Raw genomic sequence first — 20,010 nt, 5'->3', positions numbered from 1 at the left:
CTCCGATGTGTTGTTGGAAACGTGCTGTGCCGGAATTGCACTGGCTACACCCTGAGTGTTCGTTACTGAAGATTGTTGTAACAGGTTCCCTCTGAGTTTCCATCACATTTAGTGAATTATGTGGTAATAGTAAAACCTCTTGCTATTGTTCAAATACTTCAGTTTCTCTTCCACTGTTTTATAACAGTCATGAGCTTGCTCCTTGCTGAAGTGTTGGGGGCAGTGGTTTACTCACCACAAATTACAGGTAACCAATAATACTGCAGACAGATCAGATCAGGTAGAGGACTAAGGTGCCAGTCCTGCTATCCCCCCGTGAGGAGACTGAATGATATGCGCGTCATTTCTGCACAACTCACAACTGGGATGATTGTGAACTGAACCCGCAACTTTCTTGGTTTGAGGCAAATCGCCAACTGTCCCACCCGACAATGTGGACTGGAGGCATCGGTCAGTGTGGACTTTGTGCAGCATATGTACACAGTACGTGTGAGCACGTACCAGTTGTCTCTCCTCCTGTTCCAGCCACTGTTTGTCCATCAGCATGTCTCTCTGCTGTATTTGGATGATGTGCTCCACTTGCTCTCTCTCTTTCTCCCATGCCGACCTCCCATCCTTCTCTATTCCCTATACACAGACAATGAGAGAGCAAGTGACAGACAGGAGGGAGAGGATGAGGCTCTGGCGATTGAAAAACATACTCTTGCTCATAATCATTTTATTGTAATATCTGAGTCATAAATTATTTCATGCAGACTGTTTTAAAGATGCTGTGTGCTAATACTTGTGTGGTTATTATTATTATTATTATGCATGCAAAATAAGAATTATGCAACAACCATCATATGATGGTACTTTACTCGTACGAGGTCTATTAGAAAAGTATCCGACCTTATTATTTTTTTCAAAACCATATGGATTTGATTCATATGTTTTTACGTCAGCCAAGCTTGAACCTTCGTGCGCATGCTTGAGTTTTTCCACGCCTGTCGGTTGCGTCATTCGCCTGTGAGCACGCCTTGTGGGAGGAGTGGTCCACCCCTCTCGTCGTTGTATCATTGCGAGGAAATGGCGGAATGATTTGGGCTTTTTTTCCATCAGAATTTTTTCAGAAACTGTTAGAGACAAGCAGCTGGAAACCATTCGAAAAATTTATCTGGCTTTCGGTGAAAATTTTACAGGCTTCACAGAGAATAAGGACTGTTACTACAGCTTTAAGGACGCCCCAGAATGGCGCACGGCGCGCCGCGCTCCGAGCCGCCATCGAGAGGCTGAAAACACCACATCATTTCTAAACGGATGGCTGTGTGGAGCCGGGACCGTCGTGAGCAATTTCTATCTCGGCATTGAAAGCCGAGATAGGCATGTCCCAACTTGTCCCCTGGCACTCCGAAACGGAGGTGTTCCTTTGTCTCGCTTCATCAGCGAATCGGTCCTGACACGCGAAGCCTCCGCGCGGCTTTCCATGACAAAATCTCTTGTTAAAAGTGAAATCTGCCGGAAAATGGCTGATGTCCTGCTCTTGTGATAACCAGAGAAATTGCTCACGACGGTCCCGGCTCCACACAGCCATCTGTTTAGAAATGATGTGGTGTTTTCTGCCTCTCGATGGCGGCTCGGAGCGCGGCGCGCCATGCGCCATTGTGGGGCGTCCTTAAAGCTGTAGTAACAGTCCTTATTCTCTGTGAAGCCTGTAAAATTTTGACCGAAAGCCAGATAAATTTTTCGAATGGTTTCCAGCTGCTTGTCTCTAACAGTTTCTGAAAAAAATTCTGATGGAAAAAAAGCCCAAATCATTCCGCCATTTCCTCGCAATGAAACAACGATGAGAGGGGTGGACCACTCCTCCCACAAGGCGTGCTCACAGGCGAATGACGTAACCGACAGGTGTGGAAAAATTCACGCATGCGCACGAAGGTTCTAGCTTGGCTGACGTAAAACATATGAATCAAATCCATATGGTTTTTGAAAAAAATAATAAGGTCGGATACTTTTCTAATAGACCTCGTATATTTCTTTTCATAAGTACTTTCCTTAAATAATATTAAAAAAATGGAAGTGGTGATAAATTAATATATAGAAACCAATTTATTTGATTAACCCAGAGAGGATTACTCAGATACTAACAACAGTAAACAAATTTGACTTTTTAATATCAGCAGCTGCAAAAAAGAATCATTTCTCAAAGTCCAAAGTTAACAAAGACAGCAAATACAAATTAAATGAAATATAGACCTGACCGTGTGTGTGTGGGGGGGGGGGGGTCACCTGTAAATTCATGCCTCGGTAAAGGGTGCTGCTGTGTAATCTGGATGGCTGCAGAGAGGGGGTGGGGGGGACACAGAAAATAAGTAGCTGCAATTACGACATTAAGCTAATAAAAATAAATGGACTGGTGTCCTGTCCAGGTACACCCTTCATAAAACTGGCTGACATATTAAAGTCAAAATTCTGACTCCGAGATCACTTTGTCATGATTATATCATATCTGGTGTAACCCCCCCCCATGACCCTTAATTAGAATAAGCAGATATAGAAAATGACTGAATGAAATGATGTCTCAGTAATTCGGCACAATTTAGAACACACACAGGGCTTTGTGGTCTTAAATCATGAATATAAAAACTCCACATGTAATGCACATTACTTTTTACTGTTCACTGGAGTATAATAAAGCAAAATAATATCTATAAGGTACATTCTGAGATACATACAGCCTAGCAGAGGTATGTAATCTCAGCTGGCACACAAACATTTTTAAATCTGGATCGCTAGGTCTTTTGCACAAAATGAATAAATCTTTATGATGTCATAAGGCTGCTTCTTGGAATACAGATTTTTTTTTTAAAACTCTAATTCAGACCTGAAACTGCAATAAAGGTACTTTTCTCAGCAAAACATGATCAAAGTTCATTCTCCACTTTGAGAATTACTGTGTAATGACATAAACTCGATGGCAGAGCTGATAAACATTTGGTTTTTAAGTGTCTTACTTGACATTGATTTAAACAACCTTTACTTGGCTGACACAACACTTGGGAAGAACAAGAGCTGTTTGTGTTTTTCCATGTTGAAGTGTGTGTGTCAGGAAGGGCATCTGGCATAAAACTTGTGCCAAACCTCAAAGTGGCTCTGTACTGGATCCACTATGATGAACTTGAACAACCAAGGGGCAGTCAAAAGATAAATATGTTTGCATTTAATTAACATGGCATCAGGAAATGGTCATAGTTAACAAACAAGGTTAAAAGTGAAAGTAACTCTGCATTTATTTTATCCTTTAGCCCCCATGCTTGGACTTCACCTTTGACTGTCTATGTTACCTTGGGTGGAGGCTGTGCACTGCTGAGCTCAGTGAAGGATGTGATGGAATGTGGACGAATTTGCCATTTCTGACCTTTGTGTTCCGCCTGCTGTTCTGCCTCCATCCTGTGAATGTCGCTAAAGAAATACACAAACTGATCAGTTGAGCTTGAACCTATGACACCAGCACTGTACGTGAAATGAATGCGTTCAATTTCCATTCTTGATTCCCTATAAAATTAGACTTCTCTTATATTCCACGGAAGTCATTTTTTAGAGCATTATAATAGTTTAATTGGTGCAGACATCATAGCTCTGACTGAAGTTAGCACAGCAGCATGTTGGGTTAGTGGTTAGCACTGCTGCCTCACAGAGAGGAGGTCCCAGGTTCGTATCCCTCCTGGTCATTTCTGTGTGGACTGTGCATGTTCTACCCATGTTCATGTGGGTTATCTCTGGGAGTCTCCAATTCACCCACCAGAGGTGAATTGGAGATTTTAAGTTGACGGCAGGTGTTTGTCTGTCGAACCTGTGATAGATCTGCAGCCTGTCCGATGTGTACCGCACTTCTCTGCCAGTGATGGCCAACTACACCATGACCAGTGGTGGGCACAGCTAACCAAAAAGTTAGCATCGATAACCGTTAATTGGCTAACTGAAAAGTTAATTTTTATAAAGCTAAACAGATAAACCCCTAAAAAAATTTAGCAGAAGTTACAGTTAAAAGCTAAACTGATAACTTTTAGTATTGACTCCAGTACACTGGCAGCTACTGACAACAGCGAGCCAGCGCTTCTGTCTCAGATCAGCTTTCTCTCAGCAAAAGAGACCTGGTGACCAGCCAGAAAGAGAGAGAAGAAAGAAATGGAGAAAAAAAAAATCATTTATTTTCACACCATACAGACTTGGAGGCATATCACACAAGTCATGCACAGGCAGACAGTTTTGACTTATGGTTAAAATTTGAAACAAACTAATTCCAGGCAAGGTATTAGAATTAACATCACCTCTGTTGTTTTAAAAAGTGAAAATATCAGCTATAGCGTTTACAGACACAAATGCTGCAATGCATTATGGGAAAATTAGTTTCCTGACATCAGTGGATGGTTGGTATAATTTTCAAAGTTATCTGAAAAGCTAATCCGCTAACAAAAAAGTTAGCTTCGCTAATTACAGATTAGCAGAACTGTGCCCGCCACTGACCCTTAATTGGAATAAGAGGGTTCAGAAACTGATTGTTTTAGATAGATTTGCATGTTTCATTCTGTCTTTGAAAAGAAAAGCTTTTTGACAGTGATGTGAGAATGGTGTTTTTGTACAATTTCCACCTAAATCACATACACAAAAAAGGCTGAGCAGATTGTATTTGATTTATCCAGACCATTAGGAAAATGTTCAACAACAGTATGCAGTATTCAAGTATTTTGTCGATTGTGGACCATGGGTGGATGCTGAACGTACCTGAAGGAGCAGACCAGCTGGCTGAAGCTGGGCCGAGCATGGGGCTCATAGGCCCAACAGTGTGTCAGTAAGGAGTAGACAGTGGGAGGGCAGCCCCGCGGTTTAGGGAGTCGAACCCCTGACTCCAACTGGATGATCACCTGCCCGTTCTCCAGCCAGGAGAAGGGCTGCTGGGCCATGGAGAAGATCTCCCATACACAAACACCTGGTAGATCACACACAGGACCACAGTGCTCAAATATCATATGTTCTCAGTGCTGCCCTCTGCTGTGCACAAGTACACACTGCAGGACAGGCTCACAGCAAGTCCTAGGCTGAAAGACACACAGCTCTATAATTACATATTTAAGCGGCAAAAGTGATGAGTGCACTGCTGTCTTTATAGTGAATCCATCGACAGACCTTGACCACTGTTTTTCTCTTGGGGGAGGAGGTGTGGCTTTAATCCAAGGACATTCCATTGAAGGCGGAGGGCTGCAAACTGGCTCCATGGTAACTGGGCCTATTTGTGACTGACCGCATTGTCAACGCGGTGGAGGTTAGACTTCAACTGCCCTGCACTCTCCACATTCACCCTGTATTCCACATCTCTCACCTACATCTGGTCAGGACCAGCCCTCTCTGTCCTCCATACGATCCCCCTCCTCCTGCCCGTCTTATGGATAGCCACCTGGCCTTCACAGTGCGGCGGCTGGATGTTCGTTGTCAGGGCCCAAGGAGAGGTCCTGTATCTTTGGGTCCTAACCAGTTCTGGCAGCAGATTTTTATCAAGAATGTCTCAGTACATTTTTCCATTCATCCTTCCTTTAATTATATGAAGTTTGCCAGTGCTCTATGCTGAACAACAGATCTACACCATGATTTCCCACCTCTAAGCGTCACTGTTTTGGGCTGATGTGCAGTGCCATTTGACCTCCAAACATGGTGTGTATTTCAGCTTGTCTTTTTGCAACTCCCTTTCTTTAGGTGTTCAATACTTTTCCCCACCATTTCACCACATTATATATATATATATATATATATATATATATATATATATATATATACACACACACACCTGGCAAAAATTATTGAATCACCGGCCTTGGAGGATGTTCATTCAGTTGTTTAATTTTGTAGAAAAAAAGCAGATCACAGACATGACACAAAACGAAAGTCATTTCAAATGACAACTTTCTGGCTTTGAGAAACACTATAAGAAATCAGGAAAAAAAAATTGTGGCAGTCAGTAACGGTGACTTTTTTAGACCAAGCAGAGGGAAAAAAATATGGAATCACTCAATTCTGAGGAAAAAAATATGGAATCATGAAAAACAAAAGAACGCGCCAACACATCACTAGTATTTTGTTGCACCACCTCTGGCTTTTATAACAGCTTGCAGTCTCTGAGGCATGGACTTAATGAGTGACAAACAGTACTCTTCATCAATCTGGCTCCAACTTTCTCTGATTGCTGTTGCCAGATCAGCTTTGCAGGTTGGAGCCTTGTCATGGACCATTTTCTTCAACTTCCACCAAAGATTTTCAATTGGATTAAGATCCGGACTATTTGCAGGCCATGACATTGACCCTATGTGTCTTTTCGCAAGGAATGTTTTCACAGTTTTTGCTCTATGGCAAGATGCATTATCATCTTGAAAAATGATTTCATCATCCCCAAACATCCTTTCAATTGATGGGATAAGAAAAGTGTCCAAATATCAACATAAACTTGTGCATTATTGATGATGTAATGACAACCATCTCCCCAGTGCCTTTACCTGACATGCAGCCCCATATCATCAATGACTGTGGAAATTTACATGTTCTCTTCAGGCAGTCATCTTTATAAATCTCATTGGAACGGCACCAAACAAAAGTTCCAGCATCATCACCTTGCCCAATGCAGATTCGAGATTCATCACTGAATATGACTTTCATCCAGTCATCCACAGTCCACAATTGCTTTTCCTTAGCCCATTGTAACCTTGTTTTTTTCTGTTTAGGTGTTAATGATGGCTTTCGTTTAGCTTTTCTGTATGTAAATTCCATTTCCTTTAGGCGGTTTCTTACAGTTCGGTCACAGACGTTGACTCCAGTTTCCTCCCATTCGTTCCTCATTTGTTTTGTTGTGCATTTTCGATTTTTGAGACATATTGCTTTAAGTTTTCTGTCTTGGCACTTTGATGTCTTCCTTGGTCTACCAGTATGTTTGCCTTTAACAACCTTCCCATGTTGTTTGTATTTGGTCCAGAGTTTAGACACAGCTGACTGTGAACAACCAACATTTTTTGCAACATTGCATGATGATTTACCCTCTTTTAAGAGTTTGATAATCCTCTCCTTTGTTTCAATTGACATCTCTCATGTTGGAGCCATGATTCATGTCAGTCCACTTGGTGCAACAGCTCTCCAAGGTGTGATCACTCCTTTTTAGATGCAGACTAACGAGCAGATCTGCTTTGATGCAGGTGTTAGTTTTGGGGATGAAAATTTACAGGGTGATTCCATAATTTATTCCTCAGAATTGAGTGAGTCCATATTTTTTTCCCTCTGCTTGGTCTAAAAAAGTAACCGTTACTGACTGCCACAATTTTTTTTCTTGATTTCTTATAGTGTTTCTTAAAGCCAGAAAGTTGCCATTTGAAATGACTTTAATTTTGTGTCATGTCTGTGATCTGCTTTTTTCTACAAAATTAAACAACTGAATGAACATCCTCCGAGGTCGGTGATTCCATAATTTTTGCCAGGGGTTGTATATATACACACACACACACACACACACACACACACACACACACACACACACACACACACACACACACACACACACACACACACACACACACACACACACACAAATACAAGGACTGTGAGACCTGGCCACCTGGTGGCCAGAATTGTAATAGAAATGTACACGACATTGAACCTATCCAATGTATTATTGAGGTGACCTTGTGTACTAGGTTTCAATTTGATACTTGAGGTTTTTGTCCAAATTAACATGCAGATCCACCTCGAATCTGCTGTGCTAACCTGAAACAAGGGAGCAGTTGGAGGGCCTTCCTTACTATCATTTACGCAAGGCTTCAAAGACTTGGCCCCCTGTTGGCCACAGTTAGAATCAAAACACACCCAACATCGTGCTTCTCCGTGGTCTTACTGACGCGAAATGTGCCAAATTTCACTTTGAAACAAGGTCTATATCAAGATATTCTCAACAACACAGAGACACAGCCAAACACAATGTAGCAGTTGCTGGAACCTCCTGTGCCTTCATCAGCACAGGTTAAAAAAAGTATGCAGCTTCCAAAATTAATTGAGACAGCTGCTTTGATACAACCTCAAACGGTAAACATATTTCACATAACCAGTGCTAATTTTGCTAACTTTAAGAGTGAGCTTATACTTTTGTTGCTGACAAGGAAAAAGTTGCTAGTTTGTCAAAATGAGGACCCACACACACATGAGGACACGTGTGCCCAAAAACACAAGTGCATTAATTTCTTACCAAACATCCAAACGTCACTCGCTGTGGTGAAGCGTCTGAAGTTGATGGATTCTGGTGCCATCCATTTGATCGGTAAACGACTGACCGAGGCTGCAGACAAAATCAAGTGTTTCAAAAAAAGGTGAGGTATTTGCAGAAATGTCGACCAGAAACACTGAGGGCTGTTTCACAAAACCTAGACAGCACATTACGTTCAGATTTTCCAGTTATCATTGTTATATTTATGTGAAACTCAGTTTCATGAAACATTACCATGGAGACATATTCTGTGTAACCAGCCTGCTTCCGATCACGTAATAGCTAGGCTTGATTAATCCTGGTGCTGTTCTCTGAACAGAAACCAATGTGTTGTTGCACAGTTAAGCCATTTTCATATCTATATATTGTGCCTTATTGATATTAACCTGTACTGAAATACTGATCAGCCGTAACATTGTGACCATTGACAAGTGAACAGATTCCATTGATTATTTAGTTACAGCGGCACCTGTCAATGAGTGGGATATATGAAGCAGCAAGCTAACATTCTGTTCTCAAAGTTAATGTGTTGGAAGCAGAAAAAAATACTGACTCATTACATTTGAGCGGTTTTGATCAAACTGCGGTGGCTACACAACTGCACCAGAGCATTTCGAAAACTGCAGATGTTGTGGGATGTTCCCAGTCTATCACCCTGTCTGCATATATAGTGATGGTAAATGCCAAACTGGCAGAACCATTTATATACGTAAATACACATATATGGAATTTGTTCTTGCATGACAGATAGTATGTCGTGTGTGAGTGAACGTGGTGTGCATGTGTGACCTTCACCTGCCCTTTCTGATCAGCCTATAACATTTTATTTAAAGCTAACAGATAACTTCTATCAGGAAGGGCTGACCACCAAAACAACATGAAGACAGACAAGAATGAAAGACAGGTGTTGACAGTAGTAACTGTGAAGTGATGAAAAATGTGAGACACCAAAGAGGCGGAACCCCAACAATACACACAACCACACATAAACAAGCAGTGATAGCAACAGTCTGTTGTCTCTTTAGTGAGCATCCATACCCTATTCTAGGACACCAGAGTCTTGATCCCCTTTAGAACATCCAAAACCAAATTGTGGTGACGGCCACAAACACCGAACCATCCAGACACAGAGACCCAGATCACAGCTAAATATCCGATCACTACTGCGGCTGGTGTGTTGGGCCAAGACAAAAGTACAGAACCTTATATGATGTGAACCACTCCAGCATGCCAGGAGCCATACAGGTGATTGCACACAACTGATGGAAGGAGTCCAGGATAGAGGGCCCCAGGAGAAAAAGGACCCAGGGGCCAGGAAGGGCACCCACCAGGGCCACCGGGGCAGCCCAACGAACTGCCAGGGGAACAGCCCAGGCGGGGCTAGAACACACACCCACACCACCCCTGCAACCCCCCCCACGGAGGCACACGAAACAACTCCAAACACAAGGGGAAGCACAGGCAAGGCCCACAAAAGGGGGTGCCCCAGAACCACACCACACGGGCCACGATTCCCCAAGGGAGGAGCGAGCAGCGGCGGGGATGAGGGCCAAGGAGCCAGCACATCTGAACCCCGAGCAGGGACCAACGAGCCAACGAGGGCAAGCTCCAGTCCCCAGACAAGGGGCGGGACCAAAACCACGGAGCCGGGAAACATGCGAGACTCCCCCAACACTCGAGACTCCACCAACACAGCCAGCAGAAGCCCGCATAAGTTCCTAGTGTTCCTGGTCTTTCTATTTCTAGCAATTACTTTTGTGTAACCGACCCACACTGTCATCCCACATTTCCTGAGCCTGCCTGCTGTTTCTGGTTTTGTTCTTTCTTTTTAAGTGCTACCGTTCGTGAAATAAAGCACAGCAGGCAGCTCAGTTGTACACGTACAAGATGTACGTGTACTTGTACAAGATGTACACATGCGTTCAATTCATCGTCATGCTACCTGGCAGTGTCCTTGGATGAGGTAGTTAATCACTTGCTGTAAATGGACAATGGCCTTTGTTGTCAGCGGTGGACTTGAGTACCGTCCAGGGGGAGACACAGATTCTCATTTGCTCCTTGCTGCGGTATACATAGATGAGCACTGACACCACTGTGCTTCAGAGCCTCTATAGGACTTCATTTATGAAGTAACCCAGAGGTAAGTGTGTTTGTATACCTTTGTAATATTCTTGTTCATCAATGTAGCGAGACAGACCAAAGTCACCGAGCTTGACACAGTCAGGAGAGGCCACCAGCACATTCCTCACAGCGATATCTCTACAGCGAACAAAGAAAAAAACAAAATCAAACACACAAGCCACAGAAAACACTAGAAAGTGAAGAGTTGATTACCTTTGCAAAGAGGAGTAGTTTTTTTGTTTCATTTTTTTTTACACCTGCTTGTTGGTTGGTTATTACTTTGGAATTATTTTACTGTATGTTTACTTTTGAGAATTATTTTTTTTTTCTGTCTGATTTTCACAGGTGCACCTGATGAACAGTTAACTACATGCATCTGACTGATTACTTTTAAAACTTACTGAATACTGGGTGACCTTTGTCTGTATTTAAGGGCCTCCCTGTGGAACCAGTGTCTTCTTGCATTTAAGAGCATGGCGTCAAAAGAATTAAGTCAAGTTATATGCAACTTTGCATCCCCACATCAGGTGTCACTGTAGGACCAGTCTAAAAAAGATTCACGGTGCCATGAATCCACAAAGCCTGAGACCATACAGAATTTGCATAAATGTAGTAGAAGACTCAAATTAACACTTAGGAATTAATCAAATGTCACCGAGGTTCAACAGAACCCCAAAAATCACAGCTAAGTGTTAAAGATTCATCAGATAGAAATCTGACATTGTCCATGTTCAGTGTTGTATAAAGTACCGGAAAATCACATTTAAGTAAAAGTACAGATACCCATTTAAAAAATGACTTTGGTAGAAGTTCAAGTCACCGATTGAAACGCTACTCAAGTAAAAGTCTTAAAGTATCTAGTATTTATTGTACTTAAGTATGACAAGTAATGTACAACTAAATGTACTCAAGTATTGAAAGTAAAAGTACAAGTAAATGCTAATAATCAAAAACAGACTGATTTTTTTTATATATTACAAAGTTTATCTAGGCTTGTAGGCTGGTAGTATTAGTAAAAATACTGAAAATTGTGCACATCACACAAAACACTTCAGAAACAAGGTTTCAAAACATGAACGAGAGTAGGATACTCACAGGAAACAGTTATTTATTTCTATATGTATTTATTTATTTTCATTGTTACACGGTTTTATCTTTTCTGTTGTGTTTTGTTTCATTAGGTTCTTTTTGTCTCTTTCTCTATAATAGTCTATTATTATTGACTATTATTGTCTATTATGTAGACTATTATTGTTGTTGCTATTATTAATATATGAATAAAAATAAATTTTAAAAAATTACAATTTGACTCTTTTACTTCAACGAACGCTGAGCCATTAATTATACAGAAAACAAATCAACACAAAAGTGCTGATGCGAACAGCTTAATGCTAACTTTAACATTGAAAACACCATAGACATGCTAACGCATTAGCATCAGTCCCGTCTTTAAGTTATAAAATACATCTATCAACTGTTTCAGAAGACCATAACAGGTCGGTTTAACATAAACATATTAATTACTCACAGACATATGCTCGTCAGGGTTTTAGCGGGGAAAAATTAGGATAAAGCGAAATAAAACAATGAATCCGCGAATCGAAGATCGAAGCACTGCTTTGATCTGTGAATCACTGCTTCGACTGGTTCAAGGTTCAAAGCAAAGTTGATTACAAACCTGCTGCAGGTCTGTAATCAATGTAGAGAAATGATAATTTTCCTGACAAACAAGTGCACAACTGCAAAAAAGCCTACCGGACATGCCTCATGACAAATCGGCCTGACTTTGTTGCAGTCACGAGTAATCAGTGTTGTCTCTGGGTGAAAGCACAACTTTTTTTGTGTGTGTGTTTGTTTGTTTGTTTTTTTTTTGTAACAAGCAACGGCATGGCACATAGAAAATGTATCAAAGTAGAAGTATGCAATTAAGGTTGGAAATGTAGTGAAGTAAAAGTGAAAGTAAGCTGAATTAAAAAAAAATCAAGTAAAGTACAAAGTCTCCCAAAATGCACTTAAGTACAATAGTGAAGTATTTTTACTTTGTTACTATACAACACTGTCCATGTTTTAGAGTGTGCTCCATCACTGTGGCCTGACAGGCAGTTGACAAGGAGCAACCCATTAATCCAAAGTTGGCATAGGTTAAAAAAGAGGCTGTGCTTTTGTGGCAGTGATCAACTCTAAACTTTTATCTGCCTTTATGTCAACTTTATGGCTTCCTCCTCATTGGGCCGTGTGTGTGCTAAACGAACTATTCACAAAGATCAGGACGATTTTGTGGGATAATACAGACATCCAGATTTGTTCTGTTGACACTGCGATCGAAAACACTTCAATCTCAAGGGTTTTTATTTCTCCTCAGCCTGTTATAGGCTGAAGGGCTGTTGTCATCACTCTGGTGGCTGGGCAGGAGATGGACGGTGTCAACAATTGGCTTGTTAGCACGATTGCTCTGGAATGGAGAGGCCTAGGGTCACTAAACACAGGAATCATGTCAAGTTTGAAAATGGATGGCCTTGGCCTTGAGGTGAAGGTCACAGGCTTAAAGGTCTTGCTAACACCACAGGAATTCTGCCACCCAGGGATTGTGTTGTCACAGAGGCTGAGGGGTACCACTGACAGGTGCCAGTGTTTTTATTGTGTGTGTTTTCTTAAGTGGAAGCAGATGAGAATTGTCCAACTATGACTACTTACTTCATTATTTGAACCAACAGCGACATGTTACTAAAGTGATGCTCTGATACCTGCTGGCTAAATATTTTATATCCAGTGTGCGCCATCCTCCAGTTATATTTTGCCAAAACATTGCACCACTTGTTCAACACCCATCAGTGCACCCTCACATCTAACTAACTGCAGATCCAGTTACAGTGGTGCCCCTCGCATCAGAATAGCACCAGCTCTATTGTTGCATTTAAATACTCCAGGTTTTGTTGTTCCCTATTACTACTATGTTATGACAGGTGTCCACTCACACTGAAAGACACATGCATCCTGCAAGATTTCCTGAGAAAACACTAAATCTGACCACACAGAAGGTTTAACCTGTGCACCATGTTGAGCCCCTCCAGGTAAGCCAGGGCTTTGCAGATCTGTAGACAGTAAATGATTAAGGTGACAGTGGACAGAATGTACTGCTGCTCCACCAGATAGTTCCCCAGCTGTGGAACACAAACATCTATTAGGCTTCAGCTGTCTGTTACACATCATATGAAACTTGTCTACATTTAGTACAATATATGCAGTCAGGTACATAAATATTTGGACAGCAACACAATATTAATATATTAATACTATCACAATGGAGCTGAAATGAAACAATCATGATGTGCTTGCAGTGCAAAGTTTCATCTTAAATTCAAGAAATTGCAGCCACTTTAGACACAAACTCTCCATTTTCAGAGGTGGTAAAGTAATCAGACCAGCCAGGTGTGGCCTGTTCCCTTGTCATGGCAAATTAAGCACATCAAAGCTCCGGAGATGATTTCAAGTGTTAGAGATGGAAAGAATATTGAGTTACAATGGAACAATTTTGACATGACAGAGTGAAAGTTTGAAATAGAAAAATTACTTTTGTCAGTGAACCTTCTCCTCAACTTTTTATATTGGGTAGACAAAAAAGCAATGTATCATCACTGTCCAATGAAAAAAACAACATGTATAATTCATTGTTGATGGATTCTAGACTTCAGGCTGAGTGCAAAGGATTTTCATCCAAGCATCAACAATACCCCTTATAGTTATAATTATGTTAGCTCATCCAATTACTTATGGTCCCTAAAAGTGGACTGACGTGTGTAAAAATAGTTGGAATTCCTACAAGGTTCAGGTAATATTTTTGGGACACTATATGAATTACAGCTGAAAGTCTGCACTTCAGTCATATGTTGAGTGTGTTATTTCAAGTGCATTGTGGTGGAGTACAGAGGAAAAATGACGAAATTGTGACTGCACAAATATGAATGTATCAAAGTGAGCAATACTGAATGACATTTTGAGTGATGGATTTTTCTGATGAAGACATCCAAATAACTAAGTGGTGAATTTTCACTCTGAATTACATATGTTATTGATGCTTAACTGCTTGCAAATAGAGACTTTACCTCTCCATGTTCATAAAGCTCCATGATGATCCACACAGGATCGCACTCAATAACTCCAATTAGACGCACAATGTGGGGGTGAGCCAAATTTTTCATTAATTCTGCAACAACATAACAATAATCCTGTATCAAGGAAGACAGTCACTGAAAGTATGATCATTTGAAAAGCAAAAATGCAGATAATGTGCATAATGACATCAGACATAGATTATGAACCATATCACTAATGTACAGTCAAATTAGTGTGTTGCCCGTGGGGATCCAGGGTTCTAGATTGGGTAGTGTTTATAAAATAGGTAGCTGACATTTTTCAAGGGTGGCAATAAATTGTGCAAAGTTTCTATAATGAGTTGGAATGGTGTGTGAGTCCAGAATGTTTTTAGAACCTCAGACCTCAATAGTTTTAGAGGAAGAACTCAGACATTTTGTTTTCTGTTATTTATGTAATTTTCTAATGTGAATTTACTGTCTTAATGTATTTATAAACTGTTTATTATTTTATTATCATTATTATGTCAGGCATGGTGTCAGCGTGGCTCATAACAGGTGGACACAAATGCAAGTTCTCACCAGGGATGGAGTAAGTAAAACGTTTAATCATCAAAGCAAGGAGGGAGTCAATACACAGGTGATCCAGCAGCGAGGCAATGGTAACAAACAGGCGAAAGACTGAGGCATGGTTCAACAGACAGGCATAGGTCAAAATACATAGTGAGGAAGCAATCAGAGACTGAAGGGCCTTTCACACCGGCGCTTTATAAGCTTCAGGCAATGCCTACCAACGCTTTTGATGTCTCAATGCAAAACATCAGACGCTTCGCTTCAGAAAGCGGCAAGGGGGGCGGAGATAGCTACATCACATTCTGGCTGTTTCCACAACACGAAAAAAAGTTGAGCGATCGCCATCTTTGAATTTGCATTGGCTGAATCACAAAAAAAAGCTTTACAAAACAGCAGTACCATTCTCCCATCACCCTGCTGGGAGAAGCTTTTTTTCAGCTAATTTTCGGAGTGACGCCGACCGAGGGAGAACTGACAACTTGGTGGGATATCGATCGAACCGTGCCAGGGGGCCGACCCGCACGGAGAAGCCGGGTTTCAGGCATCATCCCTGGGCAGAGCGAGGCAGGTAGCCAGGTTGATGGAGCAGACCCACTCAGTCGGAAATCTCCCACTTTTTGGATATATGCGAACTCCCAGTTTGACCAGTGGAGCTTAGTTCTGCAGCTTTATTGAGGTGAGAATAATATAAAAATAAACATGATGTTTACCTGCACTGTTGTAAAGGTTTAATGATCGGCTAACGTTAGTTTAGCGTTTTAGTACAGTCGATCTGAGTGAACGCTTTAAATAGTTCAGTCTTTATTTTTACCAAATAAAGCTACAGCTTTTTTTGGAGACCACAAAAGCTCAACTTTAAATAACTTTTGTTCCCCATATATATATATATATATATATATATATATTAATATTAAGAAATATTTTTATTTGTCCCAATCAGGAACATTTGCTGTGCGGACAACCTAAATACAGATGCACTTCAAAAACTTCCATTGATGAGCTGAACAGCTCGGTCAGAAGAAAACATCTCTGCTCTTTCAAAATAGGAGAAAAGCTTTTTCACCAACTCCAGAGATCAAAGCTGCAAAAGAGACCTTCATCTGGTTCTGAGAATCCAGCATAACATCACTTGCTTCTAAATAAAAGGCTCTTTAAACAGCAACTATTTTATTATTTAAAAAAAAAAACTGTTTCATTTTATATTTTAACAATAAATGAATGGATCATTAAAAATGTCACAAAATTAAAGTTAAGACATTTGCACAGGTAGAAGCTCTCCCCTTATTGTGTCTAAATTTAAAACATTCACAACGTCAGGCTACGTTAAGCTTACAGGCACAGAGTGGCCGGACACAATTGCAGGACTCACAGACAAGTGTTGGAGAAAGAAAAGGCTTTATCTTGTAAACAGACAGTCAGAGTGAAGAGGACATACAGGCAGGGAAAGACAATGGCGTAGTCCAAGGCAGGCAGGGTTCGATGGCACGGAGAGCCAAGCAATCAGAGCTGAGGCAAAAACTAGGTCACAAAAACGAGGCAAGGTTATACACAGCTAGTCAGATCAAAAAACAAAGCTAGAGCAAGGTTACTGAGGCTGGGACGAGAACTGAAACACAGGGTGACAAGCACAATAAACTGGCAGAGAACAGAGAAAAACACATGGCTTAAATAACGGTGTGATTAAGGAAAGTGAAAACAGGTGTGTGAGAAAGTTCAGGAAGGAGACAAAGCTGAGACAAGCAGGAGCAAGAGAGTGCAATCAAACAAACATTAAGCAGACAAATAGAGGTGTGGAAGAAAGAGACAAAGATGAAGTGAACAGGTGCAAGAGAGTGCAGAAAAGTAAACACTAAGCAGACAGAAACAAAGTGGAAGGTGAGTCCCAAACACGTTGCAAGAAAAACCTACACCTGGAAGGAGCAAAGAAACAAAATCAGGAAAACTAAAGTGAGAACTGAAAAGTGATCAATAAGAGAATTAAAGGCTGGGGCTGAAACTAAAACAGAACTAATGTGGCAAAAGCATAACAAACAGAAATTACAAGCAATAGTGGTAAGTGGTAATAGTGGTAAAATGCAAAATAAAACCAGTGACTAAAGTAATCCTAAACTGAAAATCAAAGACAGGGGACATGAACACAGACAGAACCAAGATAAAAACCCAGGCCCAGGGCAGATCATGACACCCAGTCACTAGTCAAATTCATATTTTAGAAATTACTCTGTCCTGATCACAACATTAAAGGCAATCACATATTTTGATGTAATTTCAAGTTGAAATGACTCAATTAAAAAAAAATTTCATCATGAGGTTTATGTCACAGAAATCCTACTTTACAATCACACTGCTTTCATTGTTAAATTATCTCCTGTTGCATTTATAATAAACTTTTGTATTTATTTACATTGTCTGTTTTTTCTCATTGAAATGAGATATGAATAATCTACAAGACTTAAAAAAATGTACAAATTTCCATGCTATTTTATTCGTGTAAAAATAAATGTCCAAGGTTCCTTATGTTAAACAAGAAATTACCTCATCTGAAATAACAGGTGGTTTTAATTGACATGAAGAAAGGTTTCTAAAGAACCTTTTATTTATTTATTTTGCTATTTTAATTACAAGTGTTCTAAACTTTTTTACAGTAATCAGAAATTTTGAGGTTAAAAAAACATTTGCAAGGATTTTCTTCAGAAAAATGATCAGTCCTGTGACATGTTTCTGTTTTGTATATATCAGTGGTTTCTGCACTGATCTGATTTGCAGAGATCAGTGGTTTCTGCCACTAGTCTTCCGTGTTTTGGCACGAGACATCATTCCTATTGGACAGGGCGAAGCTATGTCTGTCATGCTTGACCCCGATTTAGGTTTTAGGTCTTAGCCCTTGGTGTATTTCTTTTGTGATTTTCTGGTTTTACTTTTCAATAGTTTAGACTTTATCATGTTAGTCTCAGTTTGGTTCTGTTTATTGTTTTGCTTTGTTTATTATTTAGTCACTGTTTTCATTCAGCACCTCATCATTTAGTTTGCAGTCATTCAATTATTCATTGCTTTTTCTTGTGCTACACTTTCGTCATTGGTTCATTCTTTATCATTTATTGTGTAGTTTGTATTTGCTCACTCTGGGTCTTTTAAGTTACTTTAGTCTTAGTTTAGTTCTGTTTATCACAGTTGTTGTACAATGTTTAGTCACAGGTTTTTGTAATTATTTACCTTTGGTGTTGATCATCAGATTATGTTCCATTTGTTATTCATTGCATTTTTCTGTTTATCAGTTATCTTGTTTTATTCATTACATTATTCTGTGTTCACTGGGTTTTGTTTATTTATGGTTTAACCGATAGTTTGTTTTGCCATTTTATTGTATTCACTTTTCTGTACCGTTCAGTTACAGTTCCATTCTAGTTTTAGTTTTAATCATTAGTTTTCTGGTTTTCCCCTTTTTGATTTGTTACGGTAGTTCTTAAGTTTGCCCCTTTTGTTTTTGTTCACATTCATTTTTGAACACGTCATGTTTCTCAGTTAGTTTTTCTGTCACTCACTTCTCTTGTTTTGCACCACTTTGTTTTGCCCTCTCACACACTCTTGCCTTTCTTCTCTCCTCTTTGTTCACTTTACCACACCTCTTTCCAGAACTTTCCACACACCTGCTTCACATCAGTTCCACAGCTCACTGCCTGATTGTTGACTCTGTTCACTTTCTCGCCTCGCATTCTCATCCTGTTTGCTTTTGTGTATTTTTTGACCTTGCTTGTGTACTCCGATCTCCGCCTTGCCGTTACCTTGAACTCAGCCTGTTTTTTGACGCTGCTCTGTTTGCCTGCTTTGTTCCTCGATGCCGTTTGTATGAACTCTGCCTGGTTTATGGACAAAGTCTGAGCCTGCACCATGTCTGCTACCTCTGCCTGTAAGCTTGACTTCTTGTGTACTGATCCCCATGCCTGTGTAACAGATAAAGCCTTTATCCATCAAAACCAACCATGCCTGTGATGTCTGCATTGGCCTCCACCTGTTACTTGTGTCAAGCCACCTCACGCCCTGACAGAACAATCGGGCCAGAACCAGGAGACCGCAGACTCAGACCCAGAACTGAACCTGTCAACAGTCAAAGAGGTATTTGATGACATCACATTCTTTTTTACTTGCTTCTGCCATGCCTACTCTCCGGGCGAGAAGTTTGACTACCTTGATCAGGCATGGGAAGTAGTTGAAGCTAACACCTGGCTTTACTGCTGTTTTCCTGTTCTAGAAGAGCTGGACGATTTATTGGCTGCAGAGAGGCTGCCTGATTGGCTTAAACACCCTGAGTCATATTTGCAGTTCACTCAGTTGCCACCAGACTGACCTGGAGGATGATTCCTCTTTAGAGAAAGAGGAACCATCACCCAGAGTAAGGCAAAGTTTCTGTTCAAGAGTCAGGACTTGTTTTTGAGTTCATGGACAGGTCCCAAATGAGCAGAGCAAGCGGCGTGTTTTTTCTGCATTAGACCAACTTCTCCTCACCGCGCCTGAAAATGGTCACTGCTTTCCCTGAGCTAACCACATAAAAGCACTGTTCAAGCAAGGTCAGTGCTGGCCACGCCTCTCCCAGGCCTCACCAAGTCATATGGAATGAGTACACCTCCACAGAGCTCCGCTGCTCCATCCGAGACATGTACTGAGCTCATGTCACTGAAACAAACAGAACAGCTCATGACGTCCCAGCTCATCCCACCTCCTGCTACGTCATCAGTACATCAGGAAACGGCGCCGACCCAAGTGGTTACGACCGCACACAGCCACCATGACCTGCGGCCGACAGCGCTGCACCTCTGCCGGCCGCGAGGCTGGCTGATTCTGATGCCGCACCCGGCTTCTCCCATGCTCTGCAGCCGCACGCTCTACATTCTATGACATTTTATTTTCTGATCCTTCTGCTCCATTTTCCATGTTTGTTCAAAAGAGAGTGTTGTG

The 20,010-nt window shown here is 41.0% G+C and overlaps 1 protein-coding gene across 1 annotated transcript in view; it reads right to left on the bottom strand.

Moving 5' to 3' along the window:
* LOC117513892 (protein-tyrosine kinase 2-beta-like) overlaps positions 1-20,010 on the bottom strand; it is a 121,692-nt gene that overhangs the window by 36,962 nt on the left and 64,720 nt on the right. Inside the window, exons 17-24 of the mRNA XM_034174133.1 lie at positions 14,497-14,597; positions 13,439-13,554; positions 10,431-10,531; positions 8,255-8,344; positions 4,765-4,969; positions 3,324-3,441; positions 2,269-2,316; positions 502-627 (exon numbers count right to left, since the gene is read on the bottom strand). Of these exons, the coding sequence (XP_034030024.1) occupies positions 502-627; positions 2,269-2,316; positions 3,324-3,441; positions 4,765-4,969; positions 8,255-8,344; positions 10,431-10,531; positions 13,439-13,554; positions 14,497-14,597 (905 nt within the window). The remainder of the gene's footprint in view (positions 1-501; positions 628-2,268; positions 2,317-3,323; positions 3,442-4,764; positions 4,970-8,254; positions 8,345-10,430; positions 10,532-13,438; positions 13,555-14,496; positions 14,598-20,010) is intronic.

This window comes from Thalassophryne amazonica, chromosome 1 (assembly GCF_902500255.1).
Source record: "Thalassophryne amazonica chromosome 1, fThaAma1.1, whole genome shotgun sequence".
Lineage (NCBI taxonomy): Eukaryota > Metazoa > Chordata > Actinopteri > Batrachoidiformes > Batrachoididae > Thalassophryne > Thalassophryne amazonica.
The sequence above is the reverse complement of the archived record's forward strand: the minus strand, read 5'-3'. Positions and strand labels throughout refer to the sequence as shown.